Here is a 27,417-nt window from a genome sequence, read left to right as displayed (position 1 = left end):
GCTGGCAGTTGTGGGGCTGTGGGAAGAGACGAAGTCTGAGGTTTCTCATTCATCAACCCACATAAAACGGAAACGTTACCGCAAGAGAAATAGTAGCACAGAACTTTCACGTACTTACCAGGCCTTGACTACATTACCATGGAGACAAAACCGATTGTTGCTCAGTCGATAGTTGCGGGTCGCTGATTACCGAACAACACTGGCATCCGTAGGACGGGTAAAACCGCTTTCGACCAATCGATACTTAATATTTGTGCCACAGTGCGCATGGTTTCTGAAATGCCATCTGTCTGTCTGTGTATATATATATATATATATGTGTGTGTGTGTGTGTGTGTGTGTGTGACCGTGCCATAGTTCCAGTTGTTAGTCGCCGGCTTGTCACCGCAGCGTCCCGGGTTCGAACCCGGGTCAAGAAGTGTGGATTTGTGGTGGACAAAGTGACACTGGGGCAGGTTTCCTCCGAGTACTTCGGTTTCCCCTGCCAATTCTCATTCCACTGACTGCTCCACACTCATCATCTATCATCCGGGGCTGGTACACTAGGCCAATTAGTGGCCGCCGTACCAAGTGGACTCAGTCTCACCCCACGCCAAGAAACTAAAAAAAAAAACTATGTGTATGTATGTATTTGAACCCCTCTCTGTATTTTATGGAGCGCATGTCCCTAGATAAAATTACATAGGTGGTAAAAGGTAAAAAGTTAAGCTTTTCCCCTGTTCTTTACTAATTAAGGACTACACCATGAAGGCGTATGGGGGAGTGGATGTATAGATCCACGTTTTCTTGATCTGGGCACTATCTTGAAGCGAATTGTCAGCTTCACTCCCCGGCCGCTTTACCCCCGGGAAAATATACCCATTGAATAGGAAGTTGGGTGGGCCCCAAAGCCGGTCTGGACGCCTTGGAGGAGAGAAAATTCTTGTCCCTACCGGGACTCGAACTCCGACCCCTCGGTCGTCCAGCCTGTAACCGGTCGCTATACCAACTGCGCTATCCCGGCTCGTATTACATAGGTAGTATCTTGAGGAAAATAGCGGAACGCATACTAGCGGACAAAACACGTGCACGTGCGCAAGAACGGAATATTTCGGTGCCGAAGTTCAATAGCACGCGGTTCTTGACAGTTCTTCGATCTGGTGGGCAGAAACACAATTACCAAGACAAGTCACTCAGGTTTGCTCTTGTCGTGACCTACTCTGATAAGATATTTGTATGCCACCTGGTCAAGCTTGGCTAAGAGTTCCCTGAAACACTGATTACTGCTGATAGCTCGTAAGGAAAACCTGGGACTTTAGAATTCTTACGCTGGACACACACAAATATACATATTCTACTAACTCCACAGAACTTAGGCCTTCTTGTGAAGCCGACAGTTGCTCATCTGGCAGAGAAATTCCTTACTTTTCATGGTAGCCAATTGTTCATTTCCGTGTTCACAAACACCCTCCAGTGTTCCGTATCCTGAGCCAGATTAATCCAGTCCACTCCGTCCCACTCTGTTTCTGTAAGATTCATCCTACCATCTACGTTTAGGTCTCCCGAGTGGCCTCTACTCTTCTTTATTTTCAGATAAAAATTTTATATTCATTTTACAACTTTTCCTTTCGTGCTACATGCCCTAGTCACCTCGTTCTCATTGATGTGATGATCCTAGTAAGGCTGATGAAGAGTATAAGTTATGAAGACCGTCATTATGCAGTTTTCTCCAACCTCCTGCCACTTACTCCCGCCGCTTATACTCAAATATTCGCCTCACTACCCTGTTCCCAAGCACCCTCAGGTGTGTTCTCCGTTTAGGGCTCTGAGAGACAGGAGTGATACTGTGCTGCCTGTTCAGGGGGCTCTGAGAGATGAACATGAAGCAATGGTGGAATAATTATTAGGATGGGAAACCCGAAGAATGTCTGAGAGAAAATAAAACATGCTCCGTTTCCACTCACTCACTCGGAGCTGAGCCCTTCTTGAGAAGCCGCCAGTTTTGCAGCATTTTATGGAACCCGAAGGTTCATTGCCGTGTTCACAAGAGCCCTCCACTGGTCTCCATTGCCACTTCGTCCACCAAAATGTCCCACAGTAAGTGACACGATTCATTTACGCCGCGCCATAGCTCAAGCGGTTAGTCGCTGGCTTCCCACCGTGGCGGCCCGGTTTCGATCCCGGGTCTGGTCAAGTGGGATTTGTGGTGGACAAAGTGGTGCTGGGGCAGGTTTTCTCCGAGTACTTCGGTTTCCCCTTCCAATCTTCATTCCACCAATTGCTCCACAATCACCCTCACCTATCATCTGGGGCTGGTACAATAGGCCAGAAGTGGCCGTAGTACAGGGGACTTAGTCCCACCCCACTGGCAGTAAAAAAAAGTGACACGATAATGAACCCGGGTCTCCGCGGTTAGATCCCAACGTCTAACTCCCTTAACTATGGGGCTCTTTAAAGCAGACATACAGGTATTATATACTTGTCTGTGAAGATTATGCAGCATGCAAACTTGTATTTATTGCTACCCATAAAACAAAAAACTTTATTGCTATCCTGTGGACCTACCTTGACATGAACTGATAAAAGCTTTGTATAGTCTGTCCATTTATACCTGGCCACTCACAACAGAATGCGCAGTGGACTTGGTCTAGTCGACTCACTGAGATAAGGGTTGTGGAGTGCGCATGCGTTATAGCAGGGCCTTAGGTACATTTTTTCAACCTCCTTCCATCCAACAAAGCAGTTGCAACCACTGCCTCGCTACTTCTTACGCGCAACCCAGAAGCCAAGTGTAAAAGTTCGTTATGTACAGTCTTTAATCTGAACTTCCGAAATTAATTTATATTTATGATGTACATTCGCATTATCTTAATTGCGGATTAAGCTGGAACCAGTAGGTTTATGATTGTTTTATTTGTAATATTATTACAACTGTTTCAATGAGCGATAACTCAGCTGGGCGACCAGGATTCGATTCACGGCAAGAGCAGAGATCTGTTCTCCGCCGCATCCACATGAGCCCTGGGGCCCATCCAGCATCCAATCCAATGGATTTTCAGTGATCTCTTTCCTGGGATAAAAAGGCTTGAAGACAACTGAATACGTGAAACCATAGCATCCCTTCCCCTCTAGTCTTTCTGATGTGGTGCTTGAAGCACAGAAGTAACCTTCCTCAACAAAATTATGTATACATCATTTGTTTCCCCATAGCATCCTGCAGCTTACTTCCATAACAAAACTAGGTTGAAGACTTAATTTTCTGTTATGATCACTTGATTTTATCTACAGGGTGATTCTGAATAATGTTAACACATTGCGAAGATGTGTGTAAGTGAATACAGCAACTCTCAGCTAAACACATTCTTGTGTTGTCACTGTGTGACACTCTTTGTTGATGCGAAGGGAGCTAGGATTCAATAAAGAGAAATAAGTAAATTATACAGCGCCAGATGATAGATGAATTGGAATAGCTTTCGAAATGAGTGATCGCGGTCAAATCTAGAGCATATCCCGGAATATTCTGGGGGAGAGACTGAAGAAAACCACAAGAAATTTCGGGATAGTCGATGTCCCGTTGATGGTTCGAACCGAGCACCTCCAAAATATGAGTTTAGAGCGTTACCATTTGGAGTCCTGATTGAAACATTATTCTGGAACGCCCTGTATATTTATGTATAGATGGTCTGGGTACAATCAGAAGTGTAATTGGTGTTACCCCGTCACATGAGGGATTTGTGCACGGGACAGGGTTTGTTTGTTTGTTGGTTGGTGGCGCAAACTGCTAAGGGTTAAACAAACCACGTCAAGAGAAGAATTTTTATGAATGTGGAGAGGCCCAGGGTTTCCGTCGTTAAAATATTCCTTTCGTTCTGATTAATGAATTCTGTGACAGTTTTGAGAAAGTGATTTTCCATGTTTGTTCTTATCTTTTCTCTTTAGACTGTCTTCTTCAGTTTCGAAATACGAACGAAGAACAAAGGAACATGCAGTTGTCTGCTTTGTTTTGTCGCGTTCTGGTGACGGTTAAGGAAACATTTGTTCTGCTTATCTTGCAGCATCCGTTTGGTACTCTAATGCGATTCTTGAAAGAAGGTTATATCCCGGATAAGCAGTTCACAAGGTTATCCCCTACCATTTTACATACAGTCAGGGTCGAGTTTGCAGTTGTGAGGGCCCCTATCAGTCGCAACAAATTTATGTTATTATAATTTTGTCTTCCCCCTCATTTCTTATTTTAACTAATAATACGAGGTGACCTTTTTTGATTTTATAGAAACAGATACCTGAGTAAAACCTGTGGATTCCGTTTTTGCTTTATGGAGGCCCCAGGGAGACACATCAATTCGCCCCATTTCCCAAAATCCGACCGTGACTGCAATCATGTCTATTATTGTCTCTGGTAGTGAAACAAGGGACTATGGTGTTTCGGAAATCCACGCATATACAGTTTCTTAACAACATGCTGACCCTGTTTTCTTTTCGTTGGGGTGGGGGGTACTCTTCTGGGTTCACCCTCCTGTATGATCTCCCCCTTTTATGTTTTAAACCAGTTTACAGCTTTTCATCAAATTCGGTTTAACTTGTGTGACACTGAGTTGAGAAAACCTCGTTTTTTATTTCCCACAGTCGAAAATAACAACAAAATGGCGGATTCTTCTACCATGAAGATGAAGGCGATACGTTCCTCTGAAACGTCGGTTCACACAATATCTACACGGCGCCACATCCCATAAGACGGCCGTGAAACCCTCAAATCTTACATAGACGTTTAGTTTCTTGCAGTAGTTTTTATCAACATTTTTACAACTGTGATCAATTATGTTTAGTGCAGCATTCTCAGAATATCCTGCAGCCACCCTATCCATATAGGCCGCCCTCGAGACGCCTTTCCCCAGGCTTTGGAAACTACTGGTGTAGGAATTGTGGCATACAGACCCGTTGCTAAGCAATGAGCGTCGGATGGACTGTTATATTAAACCCACTGCTTGAACGATATCCGAGCTAGCGCTAGACAACCGTCCATAACAATAGAGAGACTGCTGGAAGCGGTGTTTTCTGTTGGGTCCACCTCGAGGTTATATAACGAGGACCTCCGGCCGGCTGAGAGGAGGTAACCCGTGTGGAGGCGGGGTCGAATACCTCCACCGTGACCCTGCGAGTCGTAGGAGGCGAGGAAAGGGAAGTCTAGGATCTGAGACAGCAAAATATGGTCGCGAGTCCCAAGGGACTCAGACCCGGGAAAGACTGCACTGGCAAGGGCCAGCAGCATATACAACACACAGACCCGTCCTCTCGTCAGAGAGGGCGCCCCACAAAACAAGACCGTATCTGTCAAAGAGTAATAAATATCTGGTCATGAGCCCCAGATGGTTCTCGACACCAAGACTTACTGACTGACTGACCGTCAGTCGCAATGTGACTTGGACAGTTGAGCTCCGAGCAGAGCAGAACACTTCACCGAGACTAGCGGTGCGAGAGAGTGTAACACTGAAGAGGAAACGTCCGAATACGTTATAAGTGCGAATAATTGTATTTGTGAGTGTAAAGAGCGATCGTACAATAAATATTCGTCCAAATTCGAAATTCACATAAGTTTTCTTGTCGCGTTGCCTGGGAAACGCGACAATAATATTCTTATTCACTGCCGCGAGAACGTCATGTTTTCCTTGTATCTCGGTTTTCTGCGCGTTTCAGATAATCATACATGTGCGCAGGGTACATTTCTCGGTCCCAACCCGTTTCTATGGAAACACAAGATTCCTTGCATTTCGCCCGATGTTTAAGAAGCACGACGAATGGAAGTGAGCGGTGTATCAAGGTGGCCGTGCTAGAAACAAGCGCTATATTTGTTTTACATACAAGGCCTCAGTGAATGAGGCCATGGTCAGCATCGTAAACGTTCAGAGCGCCATGTTGATTTGAAAAAATATTTGTAAACGACAAATTAATTTCTGCTTCGTGTGTGTGGCCACACAACTGCCAGACTGACGTTATTTCGCGCAGTTTACACGAGTCCATCTAGTAATAATTAGATTATCATATTTAGTACGATAACATTTATTATATCTGCGAACAGAACTATAACTTAAGTGAGTTCCATTGTGATGACTTCACCGCTCTGAGGGAAATCCTTTCCTTCTACGACGAAATGCCCGAAGATAAACCGCACATTCTGTATAATCGTCGTTTAATTGAACTCCTTTCAGTGTTAGCTAGTACTTCTATTGGCCACAGATCCAGAGGTCTGGGTTCGATTCCCGGCGCTACCAGATTTTTTTCTGAGAAGTAGTGGGTCTGGAACGTGGTCCACTCAGCCTCCTGAGGATAATTGAGTAGCTGTTCCAAGGAAATAGCGGCTCCGGTCTAGAAAACCGAAATTAACGGCCGTGGGGATCCATTGTGCTGACCACGCGACACCCTCTATCCGCTAAAGTTGGCACTAACTTCGCCGACAAGCAGCGTTCGCTCGGTCGGTATAGTTCGCTTGCGGACTGAAATCACGGAATTAGCTAGTACTTACATGCGGACAGATGGCGAAACAGACATGGCAAGGCAAGGAGGTGGATTTTTGTAACTTTTCATTGGGCATGCGCCAAAGATGGCGTACTTTGACCACACGTTACCAGGAAAAGTATATTAACAGGCTGAGAACGCTAGATTCTGTGCTTTAGCGAACTATGAACAGTGAAAGTAGTAGTAGTGTTACAGTTATTTGTAGTTAGGCCTGTAAGTGGTCAATAAATCACCAATCCAAACCCCGTCTATAGTTACATACATACGAGTACTATGAGACATCATCTTCCAAAAAATATGCAATTCCCCAGTAATTTAGAATACACAAAAGCCCGCGGCCCCTGTCTGAAGCCACTGCTTCTGACCATCATAAAGGCGCGTCCACATTACTCGTGCTCGTGCTCGTGTGACTCGCTATGCTCGCGAGTAATGTGGACGATATGACAAGTCACGAGACAAGCAAACTTTTAATATAAAAACTATAGCCAATAAATCAAAATACGACTACAGCCTATACACACTACGAGTAAATATACGGATCCTCACGCGCCGAAGCCTGGTGAGCAACTGAAGTAGTGTGGACGAAGATTTACGAGCACGAGTAATGTGAACGCGCCTCACCGTCTTCACTTCCACACTGCCCTTATCAGAGGGACGAGGAGTGGAGGGGTGGTAGATAAGTGAACGTTAGTCTCATTCTGGTAAATGTGTTGGAACACGGCGTCTGCTGAGATGCGCCGTGCCTTGAGCAGCGTCGAGAAGACTTCGGCCTAATTAGTCCCGGTCATAATCCACAGCCTTCTGTATTGGTTATCTTGCAGCAACGATTTCTACCAACCGCCATAATCACTTGTAACTTATGTCTTGATGTTAGCAGGTGCCATAGCCTCTCACGTGACATACCGCGTGATCTACTCAAATCCGCCCAGAAATAGAAAACACTATACTTTGTAACATTTGAGGTTTTGTTCCGTTGCATTGTGGCACTGTGCTCAGAGTAAGAACTGGGGCGCCAGAGAAACAGCCGTTGCTGTGCAGTGATTGCTAATGGGCAGTAATTAAAAAAATATCTCTGGTCGTGAGTCTCAAGGGATTGACGCCAAGACGAACTAATTGGCGGTAAACCGCCAGTCGTAAAGTAGCTCTGACTCTGACTTTAGCTTAGGTAGTAGTGGAATATTTGCCAGCCGGCAAGGACGTGAGGACGGAAGATGAAAAATCCGTGGAATATTTGCCAGCCGGCAAGGACGTGAGGACGGAAGATGAAAAATCCGTGGAATATTTGCCAGCCGGCAAGGACGTGAGGACGGAAGATGAAAAATCCGTGGAATATTTGCCAGCCGGCAAGGACGTGAGGACGGAAGATGAAAAATCCGTGGAATATTTGCCAGCCGGCAAGGACGTGAGGACGGAAGATGAAAAATCCGTGGAATATTTGCCAGCCGGCAAGGACGTGAGGACGGAAGATGAAAAATCCGTGGAATATTTGCCAGCCGGCAAGGACGTGAGGACGGAAGATGAAAAATCCGTGGAATATTTGCCAGCCGGCAAGGACGTGAGGACGGAAGATGAAAAATCCGTGGAATATTTGCCAGCCGGCAAGGACGTGAGGACGGAAGATGAAAAATCCGTGGAATATTTGCCAGCCGGCAAGGACGTGAGGACGGAAGATGAAAAATCCGTGGAATATTTGCCAGCCGGCAAGGACGTGAGGACGGAAGATGAGAAATCCGTGGAATATTTGCCAGCCGGCAAGGACGTGAGGACGGAAGATGAAAAATCCGTCACCAGGCAACGACTAGTGGAGACTGTAACAGACTGAGAACACTGGTGTGTGTATGCAACAGTGAATTGCGAAGTGTAGTCACGAGTGCGTATGGAGTCACCAATCCAAATCCTGTCTATAGTCACACAAATCGTGATAATAGTCTTATACACTTTATGTTCAGTGAGATATAAAACGCCATGTTATTTGTTCGCGTTCTAAATGGATCACCCTGTAGTATCACGAAATCAATGCTGGAAGTTTGGGAAAGTGTTCTACTGCCGTCAGCAATAGTCTGCCTGTAGGAAGGCCGTGTAATTAACACTCACTTGTCAAGTATCGCATAACTTGTTTGAAGCAATGTGTTCGCCATCTTGACCAAACGTGAATCTGTTTATCTTTCTTTTGCTGATACATGTTCACAGTAAAGCACACCAACTGCCCCAGATCACGCATTTAGTGTTCTTAAGTGATTCCTTACATCCTTAAGTTTTGATCTTATTAATATCAGTGGATGTATGAGACCTTCAATCGTCTGGTAGTTGCGTAGTGCGCAGGTCACAGTAGTCGCGCCGCGGTCTGACATGAACTGTTTTCGCTTGCTCGGATGCTAGGATCATGGGTTCGAATCCCACTCAGGGCATGGATATCTGGTGTGTGTATGCGTTTATCCTGTGTTTAGGTAGCGGCCTTGCGACCGGCTGAACACTCGCCCAAGGAGTCCTACCGTCTGCGAAAAATGATTACGGAACTGAATAAGAGGCCAGGATCCTGAATGGGCTGGAAAAAAATCTTTGAAAAAGTTTGGTGGATAAGGCGGTATCTTTTTTTGCGCAAAAAGATATCTGTAAGAGAGCGATGTTGTGAGATTGATTCCACTTGAACTTGCCACGAAATGTGACACATGCTTAGAGTGACATCGGACAGCGTTTTTAAGTATAAATATATTTTTATTTACGTGTTTCACATTATTTCTCATTGCGTAAATATTTCAGTTATATATTTCCCCTTGCTAACAATCCGCTTCTCTCACGTAATTCCATCACGACTGTCCGAAATTTCCTCGTTATAGGAAGCTGACAGTATAGATAACAATGTCTAATTCTTGTTTCTGCAGCTTTCACCACGTCACTTGTCAGTGCGACTGCGCAGCTGTCACCCGCCTTCTTGTTCGATATCTAGTATAGTTTCGGAGAAAAGAAAAAAAAACAAACTACCTTGAACCGATTTCAACCGTGTCAAACAGTAGCTGCCTGTGTTCATGTACACTGAAGCAGTCGATAAGGTTTACAGTATTTCATTCTGTTACGTAACGTGGTAACACGAGGGGTGTTTTGTTGTCGCACTGACGCAGAAATGTGGTAAGTCTGTTTGGTAAATACAGGTGACGAAAACTCTTCGAAAATTTCGCAGTCTTCAGATATTTGGGAACGGTGGTAATAGATCGAAATTAACATTCGCGAAGCAATGAAGAGTGAATTCAATTCGGGTAATGCTTGTTACCATTCAGTATAGAATCTTGTTGCTTCTCGTCCGCTGTCTAAAAAGGAAACCTCAACATACACAAAGCCATTATTTTATCTGTTGTTTTGTATGGGTGGGAAACTTGGCTCTTCACATCAAGGGAAGAAAATAGACTGAGGGTGCTGAGGGGAGTATTTGACCCTACAAGGGAGGTAATTGTAAGAGGAATCAGAAAATTACTTATTGAAGAGCTTCATAATTTGTACTCTTCACCAAACATTATTAGAGTGATCAAATAGGATGATATGGGGAGGCATGTAGCACGCATAAGAGAGGTGACATTGGAGGATATTGATCGGAAGCGACCATTTAAGACAACCTAAGCATAGATGATAGGATGATATTAAAATAGACTTTAATGTTTTGACAGTGGTCAAGATGTATATTGTAATCTTGTGGGTTATGACGCCGTGTAGTCTGCTAGGCGCATGTGATCGTCTAACGAAATGGAAGTTACCGAACACTGGTTAACCTGATCATTTCCCATTCTAGAGGTCTCAGGTTCGAATATGGACTAAAACCCGCAGCATAGAAGTCTTTTGGCTGTTATCAGTCACTTCCGCACCTCCGTTTCAACATCTTCGTCATCAGCGAAACCTTTGCCACCGAGGTGGAACCGCTTTACGCGACAGACACTTCCTGCCGTAAACACTAAACGTTTCTTCGTGAATGTCTTTTGCATCGAGTTCTTCTGCCCACAAAAACGCACAACAGAATTCAGCTCTTCAGCATTATACGCCTTAAGCACGGTCGCCATTTTGACTACTGAAACTAGCCTATGAACATATGCATACGCGTCTGCTACCTGGACTGTCATGAAGCTAGACTGTGTTGCTACCTAGTGATACATATAGAAACCCTATTATGACCATTACAGCTGTTTTACCTCCATTTGTGACCTGTTTACTGACTGTTTCCAGTTCATAATCATACAGCGCGATTAATGTACGCATCTTTTGAAACATTAGCAAGTAAACCAAGAAACACAAGAGGAGATCTGATGACACTGTTATTTGTTTATGTATTTATTTAACGATGCTGTACCTAATTAAGACTCTACATAGGATCTAGTGAAGGATGAATTGGAAAGGATTAACCTTTCACCTACACCCAGGCAAGTGAGCACTGCTCCAGTCCTGGATAATTTCCATGCAGGAAACTAACGTACCGGGCCCATGTGCCTGATATATCCTTCCAGTTGTCTCTCTGCGGACTTAAACGCTTACGTTCAAACGTCGGTTGAGAGGAAACCAAGGTTCGAAGTTCTCCGCGCATTTCCAAGTGAGAAATGAAGTCAGGGCCAATAGCCTCTGTTTCAACTCCGCTGCAAGTCATATCCGGGTTCATTGATTAGCGGAACGATAGACATTCGTCACAACGAATTCTATGTATGTAGTTCGTAGTTCGTGCCACGGTGCATGTGGATATGCGCATTCTTCCCACCGCGGTGTCCTGGATCAGGCCCAGGTAACTTCATGTGGCACTTGTGGACTGTATCCCTCGGATTATCTTCGTGTTTCCCCTGTTAATTATCGTTCTACCATTGCTCCGTCTGTCACCATAACCTGACAGGGGCTTCGTGTCTCTCGCAACCAGGACCTCTGGCGCTCATAAGATTCATAACATCATAATTAATTAATTCTGAATGTGAGCAGGTCAGAGAGCATAGTCCACCAAGAAGAAGAAGAAGAAATTAAGAGTGTAACTCGATTCGGACTTTGTGCTGCTTTCTGTTGCGAAACCGTGAACAGTTGACTTTCTGAGATGCGTCGCCCTGCAGTCAGATGGTANAGGCGATACGTTCCTCCGAAACGTCGGTTAACACCACATATACACGGTGCCAAATCCCAGAAGACTGCTTTCTTCATAGTCACCGCCGTGAAAGCCTCAAATCTTACATAGTAATTTACCAATTTTCGGAGGAACATACTGCGTCCGTCTTCAGGGTCAGGGAGTAATACAAGCAAGTAACAAACAGAGCAGCAGATATGAACCTCCTCAAAACCCGTTACATATACGGGCTGTTCAGTATCATGGTGATGATACGAAACGTTGCAAATCGAAGTGGCAAATAAATTAATTTTCGGGGCGTTTATTTTTCCTCTTTTTCAGAGTTCTCTCGATCCTGGGTTTCCTTAAAGGGGATCCCCCCCGTGTTTCGCCTGCAAGCAACGACAGGCCCGCCAATTTGGGAGGGGGTAGAGTGAGTGAAGGCCGAAAGTCACCATCCTGTGCTCAAAACTTCCTGTTTGATAGCCGCGATACAGCCAGCTTTACCTCTCTGCTTTGAGGCTAGAAATTCTGACACTTTTCTTTGTTTTCCTCCCGCTGAATCCTGGGATAGTACTTTGAAACAGACTTCAAAAATTTCTTTCCGCATTTCCTCAATTCATCTATTACACGCCATCTGACTTACATAATTGGGAAGATATCGTTATATTATATTTATATATGACGAGACCTTTCGAGAAGTGTATATTTCGCACATATAACATGTTATCGAAAACTCTTCCTTTTGTTTTACACAAAAGTCCTCTGTCAGTACAGGCTTTGCAGAGCAGATCGTGTCTATCTTACGTATCTTATGCTACAACGGCAGATTGGTCACTTGAACGGTCGTAAACATGACCACCGCCAAGTTTAATGCTCTTATATTTTCTCAAGAATAACTCAAAGTCACATTGCGACTAACGGTCAGTCAGTAAGTCTTTGTGTCGAGCCCCATCTGGAGCTCATGAACAGATATTTATTACTCTTTCATAATTACGGTCTTGATTTGTGAGGCGCCCTCTCTTACGAGAAGACGGGTCTGTCTTTTGTATATGCTGCCTTTGTATGGTCCAGGTCCCTTGGGATTCGCGATCATATTTTACTGTCTCAGATTTCAGACTTCGCTTTTCGTCGCCTCCTACGACTCGCAGGGTCGCGGTGGAGGTATTGATCCTGCCTCCACACGTGGGTCAGTCAAGAACGACTGAATTGTTGATCCTCGCTATATATCCCCGGCATGGACCGTACAGAAAACTTCTCTTCCATTCTTGCGTTTTCTCTCGTTGCCTGGGAACCGTGTCCACGGAGCTGTTTCCTAGCAATGGCTGCAGTACTGTCGCCTGTTTCCACAGCTGTTACTTGGCAATGGGTTTACATGTCACAGTACTTCAGCCGTATAAGAATTAATTTGGCTTGCTGTACCGTTTTGTAAACTTGGCGCGCAGTTAGTGAGTTGGTTGACATGAATTGCGCAAAAATCCTTGGCCTTCCCACCCGGACGGGAACTAAGCGCTGTGGGAGGTTTGTAGAGGTTCCAATTACGGAATAAGGCAGATCTGAGGAGACGGATTTTGCCAGTTCGTACAGATGAACTTCCTGTAGAACTGAATGTTATTTTATTCTAGAATGTGACCCCATATACCAAGGTTTCGGAGTAACATACTGCCTCCATTTTCAGGGTTGTTTTCTTTTGAGATGTGACATCTCGTAAAGTGTTAGGTACAAACACGCTACCTCGGTCTTCAGTACGGTCTTCTGGCATGTCACGGCGTGTAGTGTGATAGTTAATGTACGGCCTCTGTCTTCAGCGTACAGCTGGTAGAAGTGTTTCCTGTAACACATGAGTACGCGTGTGCCCACGCTGCGGCGCACGTGTGTGTTTTGTTTGTTACACAAGGCCACGTGATCGTGCGCAGAAAACTACTTTTATTGTACCAGGCAGACACACTCGATCGGCAGCCATACCGATATGACAGGCACGGCACGTGTCGTGGAAGGTCAGTAATTTTGCAACAGACAGTACACGAACATGCTGCCCGTTGCATATACGTTCTTACAGCCTTCTGCGTTTTGTATATACTGTAATGTGTAACGCACTTGTCGCATTGGAATTGCTTTCTGTCGCTCGCGGTGAAAAGCTACAAAAATGTCTGCTCGCCTGTAGCAATTCGGGAACCGTTGGAAGGATTTTAATTAAATTTGATATCGAGGAGTTTCGCCAAAAATTCTGGTTACATTCTACTTTTAGTTAAAATCGGACAACAATACCGGACAGTTCACACGAAGACCTACAAGCGATCCTGCACACCTTTCAGGCGTATCTCGCCAAATGTTTATCGGAGCGAGAAATTCTTCGGACAGAACTTGCACAGAAAAGACGAAAGACATCTTAGAAAATTGCATGCCTTTACATGGGCTGAGGATGTCTGGGAAAAGCGGACTGAGGGAAATATTAGGACGGAAGAGGGACGAGGCGATAGCCAAGTGTGACTACAATGATCAAGTCAAAGGCGATGAGATGGGCATAGCATGTAGCATAAATGGGTGAGAAGAGGAATGCGTATACGATTTTGGTGGCAAAGTCAGAAGGAAAGAAACAAGTAGGAAGATCTAGACGTAGAAGGATAATATTAAAATGGATCTTAGAAAGAATAGGGGTAGTATGAATTGACTTGATCTGCTTCAGGATAGGGACCATTGAGAGGGTTACTGTGAACATGGTAATTAACTTTCGGTTTCGGTAAAATTTTGGAAAATTCTTGAGCAGCTGCGCAACTGGCGGCCGCTCAAGAAGGGCTCAGCTCCATGGAGTTAGTTATGAATACATTTTCTAATTCGTTAAGTTTAGACTGTGTTTGAAGATATGTTAATATTACGGGCCCCGCCATAGCTCAAGCGGTTAGTCGCTGGCTTCCCACCGCGGCGGCTCGGGTTTGATCCCGGGTCTGGTCAAGTGGGATTTGTGGTGGACAAAGTGGCGCTGGGGCAGGTTTTCTCCGAATACTTCGGTTTCCCCTGCCAATCTTCATTCCACCAAATTCTCCATCATCACGTTAACAGTGTTAGTCACTGGCCTCTGAGCTCTGTGTTGTCCTATCCACTGCAGAAACAGTAATGCTAGCTCGAGGCTTCGTGTTTGAGAACAGGGCGGTGAGGGTAATAGTAGGACTTTTTTACTGCTAGTGGGGTGGGAGTAAGTCCCTTGTACTGCGGCCACTTCTGGCCTATTGTACCAGCCCCAGATGATAGGTGAGGGTGATTGTGGAGCAATTGGTGGAATGAAGAGTGGCAGGGGAAACCGAAGTACTCGGATAAAACCTGCCCCAGCGCCACTTTGTCCACCACAAATCCCACTTTACCAGACCGGGGATCGAACCCGGGCCACCGTGATTGGAATCCAGCGATTAACCGCTTGAGCTATGGCGCGGCCTGATATTAGGACTTGAAAGGGATGAAATAAGGGTAAGCTGGAAAGAACTGCACAAGTTTTACCCTCCACACCAAGGAGGTTAGTTCAGGGGACACGGATTTGTATTCTAGTGGTCAACGATTCCAATCCCGGCTTGCGCACCGACTGTCCTGAGGTTTCGTGGTTTTCCCCGATCCCTTAGGCAAATTCCAGGATGATATCCGAAATTAGGACAGAGAAGTAGCGAGGCAGCGGTTGCAGTTGCATTAGACTGCTATAACGCATGCGCACCCCGCAATCCTTCTCTCAGTTAGTGGACTCGACTGAATACACTGGGCAATCCGTTGAGAGTGGCCAGGTGTAGGAAATCGGACTGTAGGCAGTTTCCACTGTAACACAAAACTTAGCGGTTCTACGCCTCGGAGCTTCATTACAAGATCACGTGGCGCATTCCTTGATACGACGAGACTGCCAGGACTGCGGCGTCTAGACACGAGGCGAGATGCGAACTGAGTGTAAGTCTTCTGGGCTTGAGGTTTTCACAGCGGTGACTGTTGGGATTTGAGGAAGCCGCAGTCTCATAGAAGTCCGCCGACGTTTCGGGGAAACGAACTGCCTCCATCATGATCAAAGTCGAAGAATAAACCAGGTGACCAGCAAGCTGAGCGAAACAGTGGCTCCCTAAGTCGACGCGCGTTGTCTTGGCATCGATCCCTGTTTGAGCCCTTGACCACAGCGTGACGTAGTAAGACATTTACGTTCTTAGCACGTGATACCCCCTCCCTGTGGAGAAGAGCACACGCGCAGTGAGCATTGCGACACTACAGACAGCGGCCGTGGCCCCCAACGTCACCAGTCCACGTGAGCTCTGTTTCTGGTTTTCAGTTCGTAAATTAACGGCGCTGTCAGCGTCGAGACTATACAGCGCCGACGACAGGATGATTAATGAGTATGGAGCAGTTGGTGGAATGAGAATTGGCAGCGGAAACCGAAGTGCTCGGAGAAAACCTGGCCCAGTGCCACTTTATCCACCACAAATCCCGTGCCACCGAGGCTGGAACCCGGCGACGAAACAGACTGAGCGAGGGAACGGCCCGCTACACTTGTTGGGGCGAGGTGCACCTGACTACATTTTCGTCTTGGTCAGGACAGTAAGTGTTTTGTCGTGGGGTGTCCTTCTTTACATGAACTGTTTAACGACGCTTTCAGTATTAAGACTTCGCTTCGTATGTCGGATGAGTGATGAATGGGAAAGGATTTGGAAGGAAGCGGTCATGATCTTATCGAGTACTACCCCAGTATTTGCCTGGAGGGACTGAGTAACGCCATGAAAACCCTCAGGATACCCGGTCTTCGGGCCGAATAATGGAACCAACCAGGGGAGGAGTGGTAATCATTTGACAAAGCTGTATGTACTCCATGCTGACTCCAGTTTCCTTATTGTTTCAGGTATAAGGTGAACGTCAAACCGAAGGATCCAGAAGCGGCCTATGTCAACCACGATGGCAAGGACAGTTTCGATCCTTTCAGAGAAAGGAAGCTGGACCACCCCACCACGTAAGTAGGGCAAGCCNGCCCGGGGGGGGGGGGGTCCGGGTCTCCAGATCGGGCCCCTTCGAGTATGCACGCGACTCTGTTTCGTTTGGAACATGAGACCATCGGCCGCAGAAGCTAGACTCATATTCGGGAGACGATCAGTTCGAATCCCGGCCGTGACACCTGCTGTCCTGGCCTAAGTGTCTCCTGCAAACAAATTCGGCGACGTAACCTTGATTAGGCCACGGTCGCTTCCCTATAAATCCTTCTCCAATTCATTAATCAACCCTCCATCCAATGCTCTAGAGCCTTGATGCCAGAAACGTCGTTGTGACCCAGAGAGAAAGCTAAGCTCTGAGAGCGACTGTCCGGTGTCTAAACATCTCTGAGGATGCGTCAGCAGATGCCGACGTAGACCCGTGTCGGGTCACAGTTGTCTCTCCGTCCTCCTGTCGCCTCCTCCCTCTCAGGTGCCAAGTTTCTCCGTCCTGTCGCCTCCTCTCTCTCAGGTGCCAATTCTCTCTCCGTCCTCCTGTCGCCTCCTCCCTCTCAGGTGCCAAGTTTCTCCGTCCTGTCGCCTCCTCTCTCTCAGGTGCCAATTCTCTCTCCGTCCAGTTGCCTCCTCTCTCTCAGGTGCCAATTCTCTCTCCGTCCTCCTGTCGCCTCCTCCCTCTCAGGTGCCAAGATTGTCCGCCCTCCTGTCGCCTCCTCTCTCTCTCTCTCAGGTGCCAATTCTCTCCGTCCTGTCGCCTCCTCTCTCTCAGGTGCCAATTCTCTCTCCGTCCAGTTGCCTCCTCTCTCTCAGGTGCCAATTCTCTCTCCGTCCTCCTGTCGCCTCCTCCCTCTCAGGTGTCAATTCTCTCTCCGTCCTGTCGCCTCCTCTCTCTCTGGTGCCAATTCTCTCTCCTTCCTCCTGTCACCTCCTCCTTCTCAGGTGCCAATTCTCTCTCCTTCCTCCTGTCGCCTCCTCCTTCTCAGGTGCCAATTCTCTCTCCGTCCTCCTGTCGCCTCCTCCCTCTCAGGTGCCAGTTTTCTCTCCGTCCTGTCGCCTCCTCCCTCTCAGGTGCCAATTGTCTCCGTCCTGTCGCCTCCTCCTTCTCAGGTGCCAATTCTCTCTCCGTCCTCCTGTCATCCACTCCCTTTCAGGTCCGAATATTCTAAACGCTCTCGTGTTGCAGGGACTGTGACACTCTGACTCACCTGCTGAAGGCGTCCCTGGGTACGGGTATCCTAGCTATGCCTGACGCCTTCAAGAACGCCGGCCTTACAGCCGGGGTGATCGGCACCGTGCTGGTGGCCATCATCTGCACGCACTGCGCCTACATCCTGGTGAAGTGCGCCCACGAGCTGTACTACAGGACCAGGGTGACCGCGATGAGCTTCGCGGATGTCGGGGAAGTCGCCTTTGCCAACGGTCCGCCGTGGGCTCGGAAATTCTCCAAGTTCGCGAGGTAGGCAACAGCAGGCGGCGGTGCCGCTGCGTCTTCTTGACTGATTATAGTCTCTGTAACACTTCCGTCTGTCGGGTTTCTCCTTTCTCTTCCTTATTTCATCCTCTTTGTTCTTTCCTGATCTCTTCTACTCTTTCTTTCCTATACTCCTCTTTTCCTCTCTGTTTTCTTCTTTCTTCCTTCCGCAGTCTTCCGTCTTTCTGCACTCATCTTTCCTTCCTTCTTCCTCAGTTTTTATTTCTTTCTTCCCTTTCTGTTTTCCTTTTTCTCTCTCCCCTTCCTTCCTTGTCTTCGCTCACTTCCTCCTCTTTCCCCCTTTCTTTCTTTCTCATACCTTCCGGCTTTCCCTTCTCCATCCTCCTTTCTGTCTAAGACTTCATTTTCGCCTCTCTCTGCCCCACCTTCCGTGGTTTTGTTCCGGATAGGAACTGGGATAGCCCAGTCGGTACGGCGACTGACTGTTGGCTGGGCGGCCGGGGTTCGATTCCCGACAAAGCCATTTAATTGTTCTTTATAGCGTCCTGACCGGCCCACCCAGCCTCCTATCCGATTGCTACCAGGGCTGTTTCCCCGGCGCCCGAAGCTGACCACTCACCTCAGTCTAGTGCCGAGGCCAAGAACGGTGGAGTTATACCCCATTCTCCACACGTCACCACAGCGTGGAGGATTCCCTATACAGAGAGAAACTCACCCACCCTCGACCCGTCGAAACGTGGGCAATATCGGCGCGGTGTGAGGGGCTGACGTCAGGAAGGAGGCCAGACTGTAGACACGCGTGTTGTGTTCTGTTGCAGACAGACGATTCTCGTGAGTCTGTTCCTGACCTACTTCGGCACCTGCAGCGTGTACACCGTCATCGTGGGCAACAACTTCCAGCAGGTGCGTGTTTAGTCAGCCGTTTGAGGGTTCCCAGGCAGTGCCCGCTCGTCCTTCTGGTAGAGGTACAGCGTGTGATCGGAATTACTTCTGATGACGTTGCAAGGGCTGCGTGTGAAGTTATCTTAAGACCGGTGGTCAGTCAGCCAGGCTGTCCTGGTGTCAAGCCCCCACTCTGGGCCTCAAGACCAGATTTTGATTACTGTCAGACATTTGCGGGTTTGTTGATGTGAGGTGCACCCACCTCAACAGTTCGCGTAAGCACCGGCTTGATAATAAAGCGACTCGCACAACATCGCTTTATGAAGTTCTGATTTACTGTCAAGTCTTTGACATAAATATAGAGTGACGTAGGTCGTTGCGTCATCATTATGAAGTTACTTCACCCTTCAGCATACAATGGAAACCAAAATTTCATTTTGTGGGTTCGATTACTAGTGAGGTCACTGGATTTTTCAATTGACCTAATCCTTCCAGCCGCACTGTGGCCCTGGGGTCGACTCAACCTCTAACATAAATGAGTACCAGGAATATTCTTGGGTGGTCAAGGGCGGCCGGCGCGTAAGGCTGACAACCTCACCGCCATCTGTGAGCTGACTGCCTAGAAAATGTGGGAGCCTCGACGTCTCACAACCATATGGGCCTCTACGGCCTCTTGCAGGGATAAACGGTAAAATTGTTCCTGTGCTTAACTAATTAAGCACTACGCCATGAAGGCGTATGGGAGAGTGGATGTATAAATTCACATTTTCTTGACCTCGGCACTGGTTGGAGGTCAGTGTTCAGCTTCACGCCCGGGGAACGAGGCCCCTGTACCCATTGGATAGGAAGTTCGGTGGGCCCCAGAGCCGGTCTGGACGACTTGGAGAAGTGAAAATTCTTGCCCTACCGGTACTCGAACTCCGATCCCTCGGTCGTCCAGCCCATAGCCAGCCGCTATACCGACTACGCTATCTGTTACAGGGATAGCTCTGCCTTTATACTTTTACATAAGATATGACGTACCCTCGAACATGTTTTGGACTGAGTATACCAAGCGGTTATAAACTTGATGTTTTCCCCCCGCAGGTGATCGAGCATCATACGCAAATATCCCTAGACCAGAGGGTGTACATCGCCGCCCTACTCCTACCCCTCATATTGTTGGGGTGGGTACCAAACCTCAAGTATCTGGCTCCAGTCTCCATGATCGCCAACCTGTTCATGGCTGTTGGACTCGGAATCACCATCTACTACCTGGTCCAGGACATACCCGATGCTTCTACGCTCCCTCAGTTCAATGCCTCCTTGAACACTATTCCGCAGTTCTTCAGCATCGTCATATTCGCCATGGAAGCAATTGGAGTGGTAAGTACAAGCTTCATATTGTTATTGTCACGTGTATCTGTGTGGCTTTGGATTGGTGGCTGGACTTATTGGCCTAGCCGTTGCCTGGTAACGGCTTTCAACAGCAGACAGTTCTTTAACTGCCAGGCGGGCGGCTATCTCATACCAATTTCACGATCTTCTCTTCACAGGCTGACTAACAACTGACTAAGCTCAAAGTCAAAGTCATATTGCGACTGGAGGTCGGTCAGTCAGTCAGTCAGTCAGTAAGTCTTGGTTCCGAGCCTCATGACTAGATATGTATTACTGTTTGACAGTTACGGTCTTGTTTTTGTGGGGCGCCCTCTCTTACGAGAGGACGGGTCTGTCGTTTGTATATGCTACTGTCCCTTGCCAGCGCAGTCTTTCTCGGGTCCTAGTCCCTTGGGAAAGCCGGATTGTACAAATCTGGCAGAATTCTCTAAGCACGTGTATGGCTCCAAAACAAGACGCAGACAAAACGCTAAGCTCTCATGTGCCGTGAGAACGGAAAAAAGTGATGCTCTTAACTGATATGGAATATGAGACTTGCTTCGACCACTTGACCTTGTTTCCAAAATGCGTTTTGAAATGTTTATATAGTAGTATCTTAATCTTCCACAGATTATTCCAGTCGGATAAGTCACTCGTGATAATCGGCGGAGAAAACTGGAACTATATCACACTACCGTATATCTCAAACATCTCTGACAGTTCAGTCCGCCTTCATCAGATAGCGATGTACATAATGATGTAAGGTAAATCTATCCCTGTAACAGGCCTTGAAGTCCCACAGGGTTGTGAGACGTCGAGGTTTCCACATTTTCTATACAATCGCCTCACAGATGCCGGTGAGGTTGTCAGCTTTACGCCCCGGCCACCCTTTACCCCCAGGAGGATTCCTGGTATTCATTTCTGTTAGAGGCAGAGTCGAACCCTGGGTCATAGTGCGGCTGGAAGGATTAGGCCAATTGAAAAATCCACCTCATCGGGACTCGAACCCGCGACCTTACGGCTTGTGGCATTTTGGCCCTGACGTCTGATAGGTGTGTTTCAGTAGCCATTAAATAACCCACGAAAGGAAATATTTATTAAGCCCAATAACTGGTTTACTTCACAGTCATAGTACTGAAACCAGGCTAATGACTTTATATATGAACCTGAATACACTGTAGCATGCTAACTAACAGCATAGCCGTCACATGTATCGAAATCTTCATGTTACACCGGTATGGGTCCCTGAGGGTCTGTATACAAACATCGCAAAGGAAAACTGCATCAGCTGTGTTTCAGACGTGTTGCTAACGTCAGCAAACGGTACATCATTTCCACACGAGACTGGCAACAAACAGCAGGTGTTTGCTATATCTGCACGTCGCAAAGTATTAACGTTGATGATATTTACATAACGGTTTTAACCTTTCTTGTCCTCAGCTTTTAAAGAAAACTTTAGCCTGCCCCCTCTTTTGTTTGCATATTTCCCTATATATACATTTATTCGTTTAATAATTTATAAACACTCGTTTCGTTTCACTGACAGGTACAGGGCTATTCGAAGAGTAGCCAGCTGATAGGTGAGGGCGATTGTGGAGCAATTGGTGGAATGAAGATTGACAGGGGAAACCGAAGTACTCGGAGAAAACCTGCCCCAGCGCCACTTTGTCCACCACAAATCCCACTTGACCAGACCCGGGATCGAACCCGGGCCGCCGCGGTGGGAAGCCAGCGACTAACCGCTTGAGCTATGGCGCGGCCTACATGTACCTTTGTATATAATAATTTTTTCCTCATTACTTGTTATCAGCTCACCAGAGGTTATTTTCCTAATAGCTCTCATAAATAATGAGATATCTCGAGATTGACACTGAAGCGGTTGAAGCAGGTGCAATTAATGTAATTATCATTCTTCGCCTAGCAGACCGCTGTTGGCGTGAGTAAATTAATAGAAATGAAACAGACAGTGCATGTTGCATTCATTGCGAATTAATACAATCTCTGCTTAGAAGACCACAAGGCTTCATTCAGCACCACGCCATAAGGACGCATGAGGGAGTGAATGTATACCTCCATCGTGCTTGACGTCGGCATCAGACAGATGTGACTTGTCAGACTCACGCTCCCGCGGCTTTACTCTCTAGAAAAGAGCCGCCAGTACCTTCTCTGTAGGAGATTTGGTGGGTCCCGAAGCCGGTCTGGACACTGTGAAGGAAAAATCTCTTGCTCCTGGCGGGAAATGAACCCCGATTCCAAGGTCGTCCAGCCCATGGCTGTTCATTAATTTATATAGTAACCACTGTGACTTAGAGCGTTAATCCCCGGACACGAAACCAGATAATTATCAGAATGAGCAGGAAGTACCGCACCGCTATATTGAGAAGTGGTCGACCCTGTAGTATTTCTGGATACACGGGCACACAGTGATTGCTCTATTTTAGGTGTGGTGCTGGCACGGTGCCCACAGAACAGCACCCTCACAAGGAATTGCAATGGTACAGTGACCGACACTGATATCTGAAAACATTACTTATCCCTCTCGGGTCCATAGCATTAAGAAGCCAACAGAGTATTCAAGGCAGAAAAATAAATAATTTTTGGTATATATCCACTTTTTCAGTTACCCCAAAATCCAGGGGGTAGCAGATACCTGGCTACTCCCTTTCAGCTGACACCCATTACTGAGTTTCACAATATGGCGCCAGTTACAGACGCTAACCTGACCTTACAACATGCGATTACCGAATTGTGTTTGAAGCCCCAATTTTACTGTTTTCAGGTGATGCCTCTGGAAAACAACATGAAGTCGCCACGACATTTTCTCGGTTTGGGAGGAGTTCTCAACCAAGGGATGGCCGGTGTGACACTGATCTACATTTTGTTGGGTTTCCTCGGGTACCTGAAGTACGGAGACAAAACTGAAGGCAGCATCACGCTGAATCTTCCTCTGGATGAAATGTGAGCAGCGTCAAGTGTCTCTAGCCTTCAGCTCTAGCATCACCTCAGACCCCCTCCTACAGGATCTATGCAACGTCTACATCTTATACCTATAACAAAGTTCCTTGCCAAATACAAATATAAAAGGAACTATCATGTACTATGCCACTTTGAGGTTGTGTAATTATCAGATAATGATGTAGATTGTTATGTCATCAAATTCTATTTTCAAAATAGAGTGCAAATTGGAAGTCCTGTGAACACAAAATACAGGGTGATTCAGAAAGATGGACACAATTTCAATTGGCTATATTTCCTGAATTATATGTTGCATTTGAATTCTGTAAATTACACTTGATTATACATACATGGAAGTTTATAGATGTTCAATGTGCCCCCCCCTCCTCCGGCTGCACGGATAACATCTAGACGGTAGCTGAATTCATCCTACACTCGATGACAAATATCTTGCGTCACTGAGTTCACCGCAGCTGTGATACAGTTTCTTAGGTCATTCAAATTTGTGGGAAGAGGTGGTACACGCCACACAGTCGTTTGCGATAGTCCAAGTTCTCTACTAGCACTACGGGTTGACTTCATTGGGCTGCGCTCAAAGTTCACTCGAATGCACTCCACGTTCTCCTCCGATACACGCGATCGGCCCGGGACGCAGTGATGGAGGGCACTAGCGGTAGTACTAGAAACTTTGTAACTTCCTCTTTCAAATGTACTTTACAGAATTCAAATGCAACATACAGTTCAGGAAATATAGTCAATTGAAATTGTGTCCATCTTTCTGAATCACTCTGTATGCTTCCATAAGATTGCGTAACCAAAGTATGGCATACCTTAAGCGGCCTCTGTAGTCTAGGGGTAACGTTCCCACCTCATGACTCAAGGTACACGGGTTCAAACCCGGCGGAAGTCGTGGAATTTTTAAGGGCGGAAAAATTCAGGGAACAAGTCCTCTGGGAGGGACTTCAAGCTGTGGGTCCCGTGTCGTAGATTTACAGCACGTAAAAGATCCTCATGTCTCTAGGAGACCTCTGAGCAAAATTAGGCAACAATTTCCCACCCAAGTAGTTTCCAATGCCTCTGGTAGATGGAGGAAATATCAGGTACCGACGGCCAACCTCGTTGGCCGAACGGGGCTGATAGCATGCACCAGTACTGGTAGGGTATGGCGACAGTAGAAATTAAAGGGGGACGCACAATGGACCAATAACTGGTCTAAGTGCACGGGGAAACCCACCCCCTCTAATAATAATAATAATAATAATAATAATAAAATAATAATGGTGTACCTTCACAGATGTTTCACACAGTTAGTTGAGTACAGTATTTCCCAATCTTTGGCCCACCACCCCCTTGGTTCCATGAACTCGTCCCCAGTGCCCCCTGCCCTACCCTATCAGAATAGTGGTTTGCACAACCCACTAAGGTAGATAATAACAATACGATATCACATTCAGTAACTGCTTCACTGTTAGTAAATTCTTAATGCGGTGGATGGGCTTGAAGAAGTGATACCAGTTTCCCAGTGTCTGGTCTAAAGTGACTTCAGTCATAAATAAATGAGCATTGCACTTGGAGGTGCCCACCTCCTGCACCCCCTTAGGAGGAGAGAAAAATCTCTTGCCCCTTCTAGGAATCAAAACACCTGATCCTTCACCCAGCCAGCCTGTCTCATTACTGACTGATTCATTACCATTCTGTAGCAGCATGAAATTCCAGAACCGTTTCATCTTACAGTCTTGTGTTTCAGACCTGCCCAGTCGGTGAAGATCCTCATTGCTTTAGCTGTGTACTGCACGTACGGTCTGCAGTTCTACGTGTGCCTTGAAATCGGCTGGAATGGAATTAAGAACACTTTCACCAAGCGACCCGTTGTGTCAGAATATGCCATGCGGACATTCCTAGTTATCTTAACAAGTAAGTGGTTCAGACACCCAGGACAGTATGTTACACATAAGAAAGTGCAACTTCTTGGGACAAGGTCATTTTGCAATGCTGTCAGTAGCCAGATGATGGACGATGAATTAGAAAAATCTGAAAGGAAGTGGTCATGGCAAATAATTTAAAGAGGAAAGGCCGTCAACAGATCTTCAGCTGAATATTGGAATGTTCTGTCCCCACTTTTGGGTGATATTGAAAATTGTGGGTTCAGTTCCCAATGTCACTGGATTTTTCAATTGACCTAACCCTTCCAGCCGCACTATGGCCCTGGTGTTGACTCAGCCTCTAACAGAAATGGGTACCAGGATTCTTTCTGGGTGTAAAATGTGGTCAGTGTGCAAGGCTGATAAAGTCACTGCTATCTGTGAGCTGATTTGTCTACAAAATGTGGGAGCCTTGACATACCAGAACTCCATGGGCCTCCATGGCCTCTTACAGAGACAACTTTACCTTGTTCTGAAATAATGAACTCTTCCATTTCTCTGCACTGTGTTGCACTATCTCCACATAGTTCCATAGGTTTACCAAAGTGTGAGATTTTAGAATGTGTTTTGTTCTAAGTCACATTCAAACTGCATTCAATTCCCTGACTTCAAACCCAGTTTCCCAGAAATTGGTGTTGATGGCCATAGTGCACCCCAGTACTCAAGTGATAAGGCAATTTAGCATATACGAATATTACAAAAATGTCAGTCTAGGATTATCAGAACACTTACAGGAATGTATAAGATCTGAGGACTTTCACATTGGTGAGGATTTGGATTGCGGGTTGTATCGCCCTGTAGTTGGCAGGGTGGTAATTGAGAGTTTGGAGAAACCTGTGCCTCCATCTTTAAGGAAGAAGGCTGTACTCTTTAATGATGGGGACAGCAGGTTTCTTCAAAAAGATGGTAACCATGTTATCATAACCCAAAAGACCACATTCTTTTCTGTTAAAAAATAATTTGTCTTTTTATATTCCTCTATAAAATGCCATTGTTTCCTGTTACAGTTGTGCTGGCGGTAGCTGTTCCTACAATAAGCCCCTTCATCAGCCTCATTGGTGCACTGTGCTTTTCCATTCTGGGACTAATAGTTCCTGCTTTCATTGAAGTTATCACATTCTGGGATCATGGACTCGGGCATTATCGTTGGAGACTTTGGAAGAACGTTCTTGTCAGTATATTTGGCTTGATGGCGCTGGTGTTTGGTTCCTACACCAGCATTAAAGAAATTGCAAAACTCTATACAGACACTCCAAAATCATGAAGAGTGTATTTTATTAAGGACACAAGGTTTTATCTTGCCACTTTCAATCCCAGCAGCCTTATTGGACTGACCATTTTTTGCAGTTTACTATTGGTTTGCAGTATTTCACAATAAGAGTGGCAAAAGATGTATATCTAAAGCCCTGTATGCACTAGGGCACATGTTGCAATACAAGTTGAGCAACTTGTATCAGGGGACATGTCGCAATGACATGAGACACCGATACATCCGTCCACATTCTATGTTATGATGTTGCACGATCGTTCTTCCACTGTACATTCATTGCTGGTCCCGTGACATGTCTACTCTGCACAACAATGGGGACATCCTTTGATGTTTCCTCATGTTTCCACCTCTCAACCAATAACCGGGCACATGATATCTGTTGCGGAACTCTAGGCACATCAAGCAACTGTCCCGATACAGTGTGCTGCAACATTTGTGCCCTAGTGCATACAGGCCTTAAAGAACAACGGAAATAGCAACAGAGGTAAGACCTGTGCTTGTCACAATGTGCTACTACTTGACCTTGTTACGATATTGCACTCTGGATAGACAGCCGGTAAATGACCAACATTGGATATGGGAGGGAAATGGTCAAGTAAGTATAAAACCCTCCTAGTAATGTAAAACCTTGTAAGATTCTTCCAGTCATTACAAAAATCCACTGCTGCTACGGTGGTGGGGGCATATTTCTGTTTGCAACTGGCATTCCTGTCTACAATGAACATTAACAAAACAAATTTTGTTTAAAATGGTTCATTGTGTGTATAGAAATAAAACTGTGAATTCAGTTGATTTCAAAGACTCTTAAGTACATTATTTTTCCTGCACCAGATACAAGCAGTGTTAATGAAAATCAGTATTTCAATTTACAGCTGTCTTTACAATTCTAAAGACTCTACTGAACTTTCATTTGTTATATTTTTTATGAACTGTGCATACAAATTCTTTTTATACATAATTTAGAATGACCTATAATCTAGTTCACACAGGTCTGTGTTATTTTGTAACTGACTGTATATGGAGTCTGTGTATGAGGAAACGATAAAACTGTCACACATAATCATGGTTCAGAAATTTCTGAAAATCTGGTAGTGTGACAACATCGACTT

General features: G+C 46.1%; 1 protein-coding gene across 3 annotated transcripts in view; it reads left to right on the top strand.

Moving 5' to 3' along the window:
• LOC111861811 (proton-coupled amino acid transporter-like protein pathetic) overlaps nt 1-27,100 on the top strand; it is a 60,998-nt gene extending 33,898 nt beyond the window's left edge. For all 3 annotated transcript variants that reach the window (XM_023846696.2, XM_023846694.1, XM_023846695.2), the window contains 7 exons: nt 16,410-16,517; nt 17,675-17,947; nt 18,742-18,826; nt 19,892-20,170; nt 22,941-23,119; nt 24,864-25,030; nt 26,046-27,100. In XM_023846696.2, coding sequence (XP_023702464.1) covers nt 16,410-16,517; nt 17,675-17,947; nt 18,742-18,826; nt 19,892-20,170; nt 22,941-23,119; nt 24,864-25,030; nt 26,046-26,302 — 1,348 coding nt within the window. In that variant the 3' untranslated portion in view covers nt 26,303-27,100. The remainder of the gene's footprint in view (nt 1-16,409; nt 16,518-17,674; nt 17,948-18,741; nt 18,827-19,891; nt 20,171-22,940; nt 23,120-24,863; nt 25,031-26,045) is intronic.
• Nucleotides 27,101-27,417: the final 317 nt, after the last annotated feature.

The sequence above is a fragment of the Cryptotermes secundus genome, unplaced genomic scaffold (assembly GCF_002891405.2).
Source record: "Cryptotermes secundus unplaced genomic scaffold, Csec_1.0 scaffold620, whole genome shotgun sequence".
Taxonomy (NCBI): domain Eukaryota; kingdom Metazoa; phylum Arthropoda; class Insecta; order Blattodea; family Kalotermitidae; genus Cryptotermes; species Cryptotermes secundus.
Note: the sequence above shows the minus strand (reverse complement) of the source record. Positions and strands in the feature narration are given on the sequence as shown.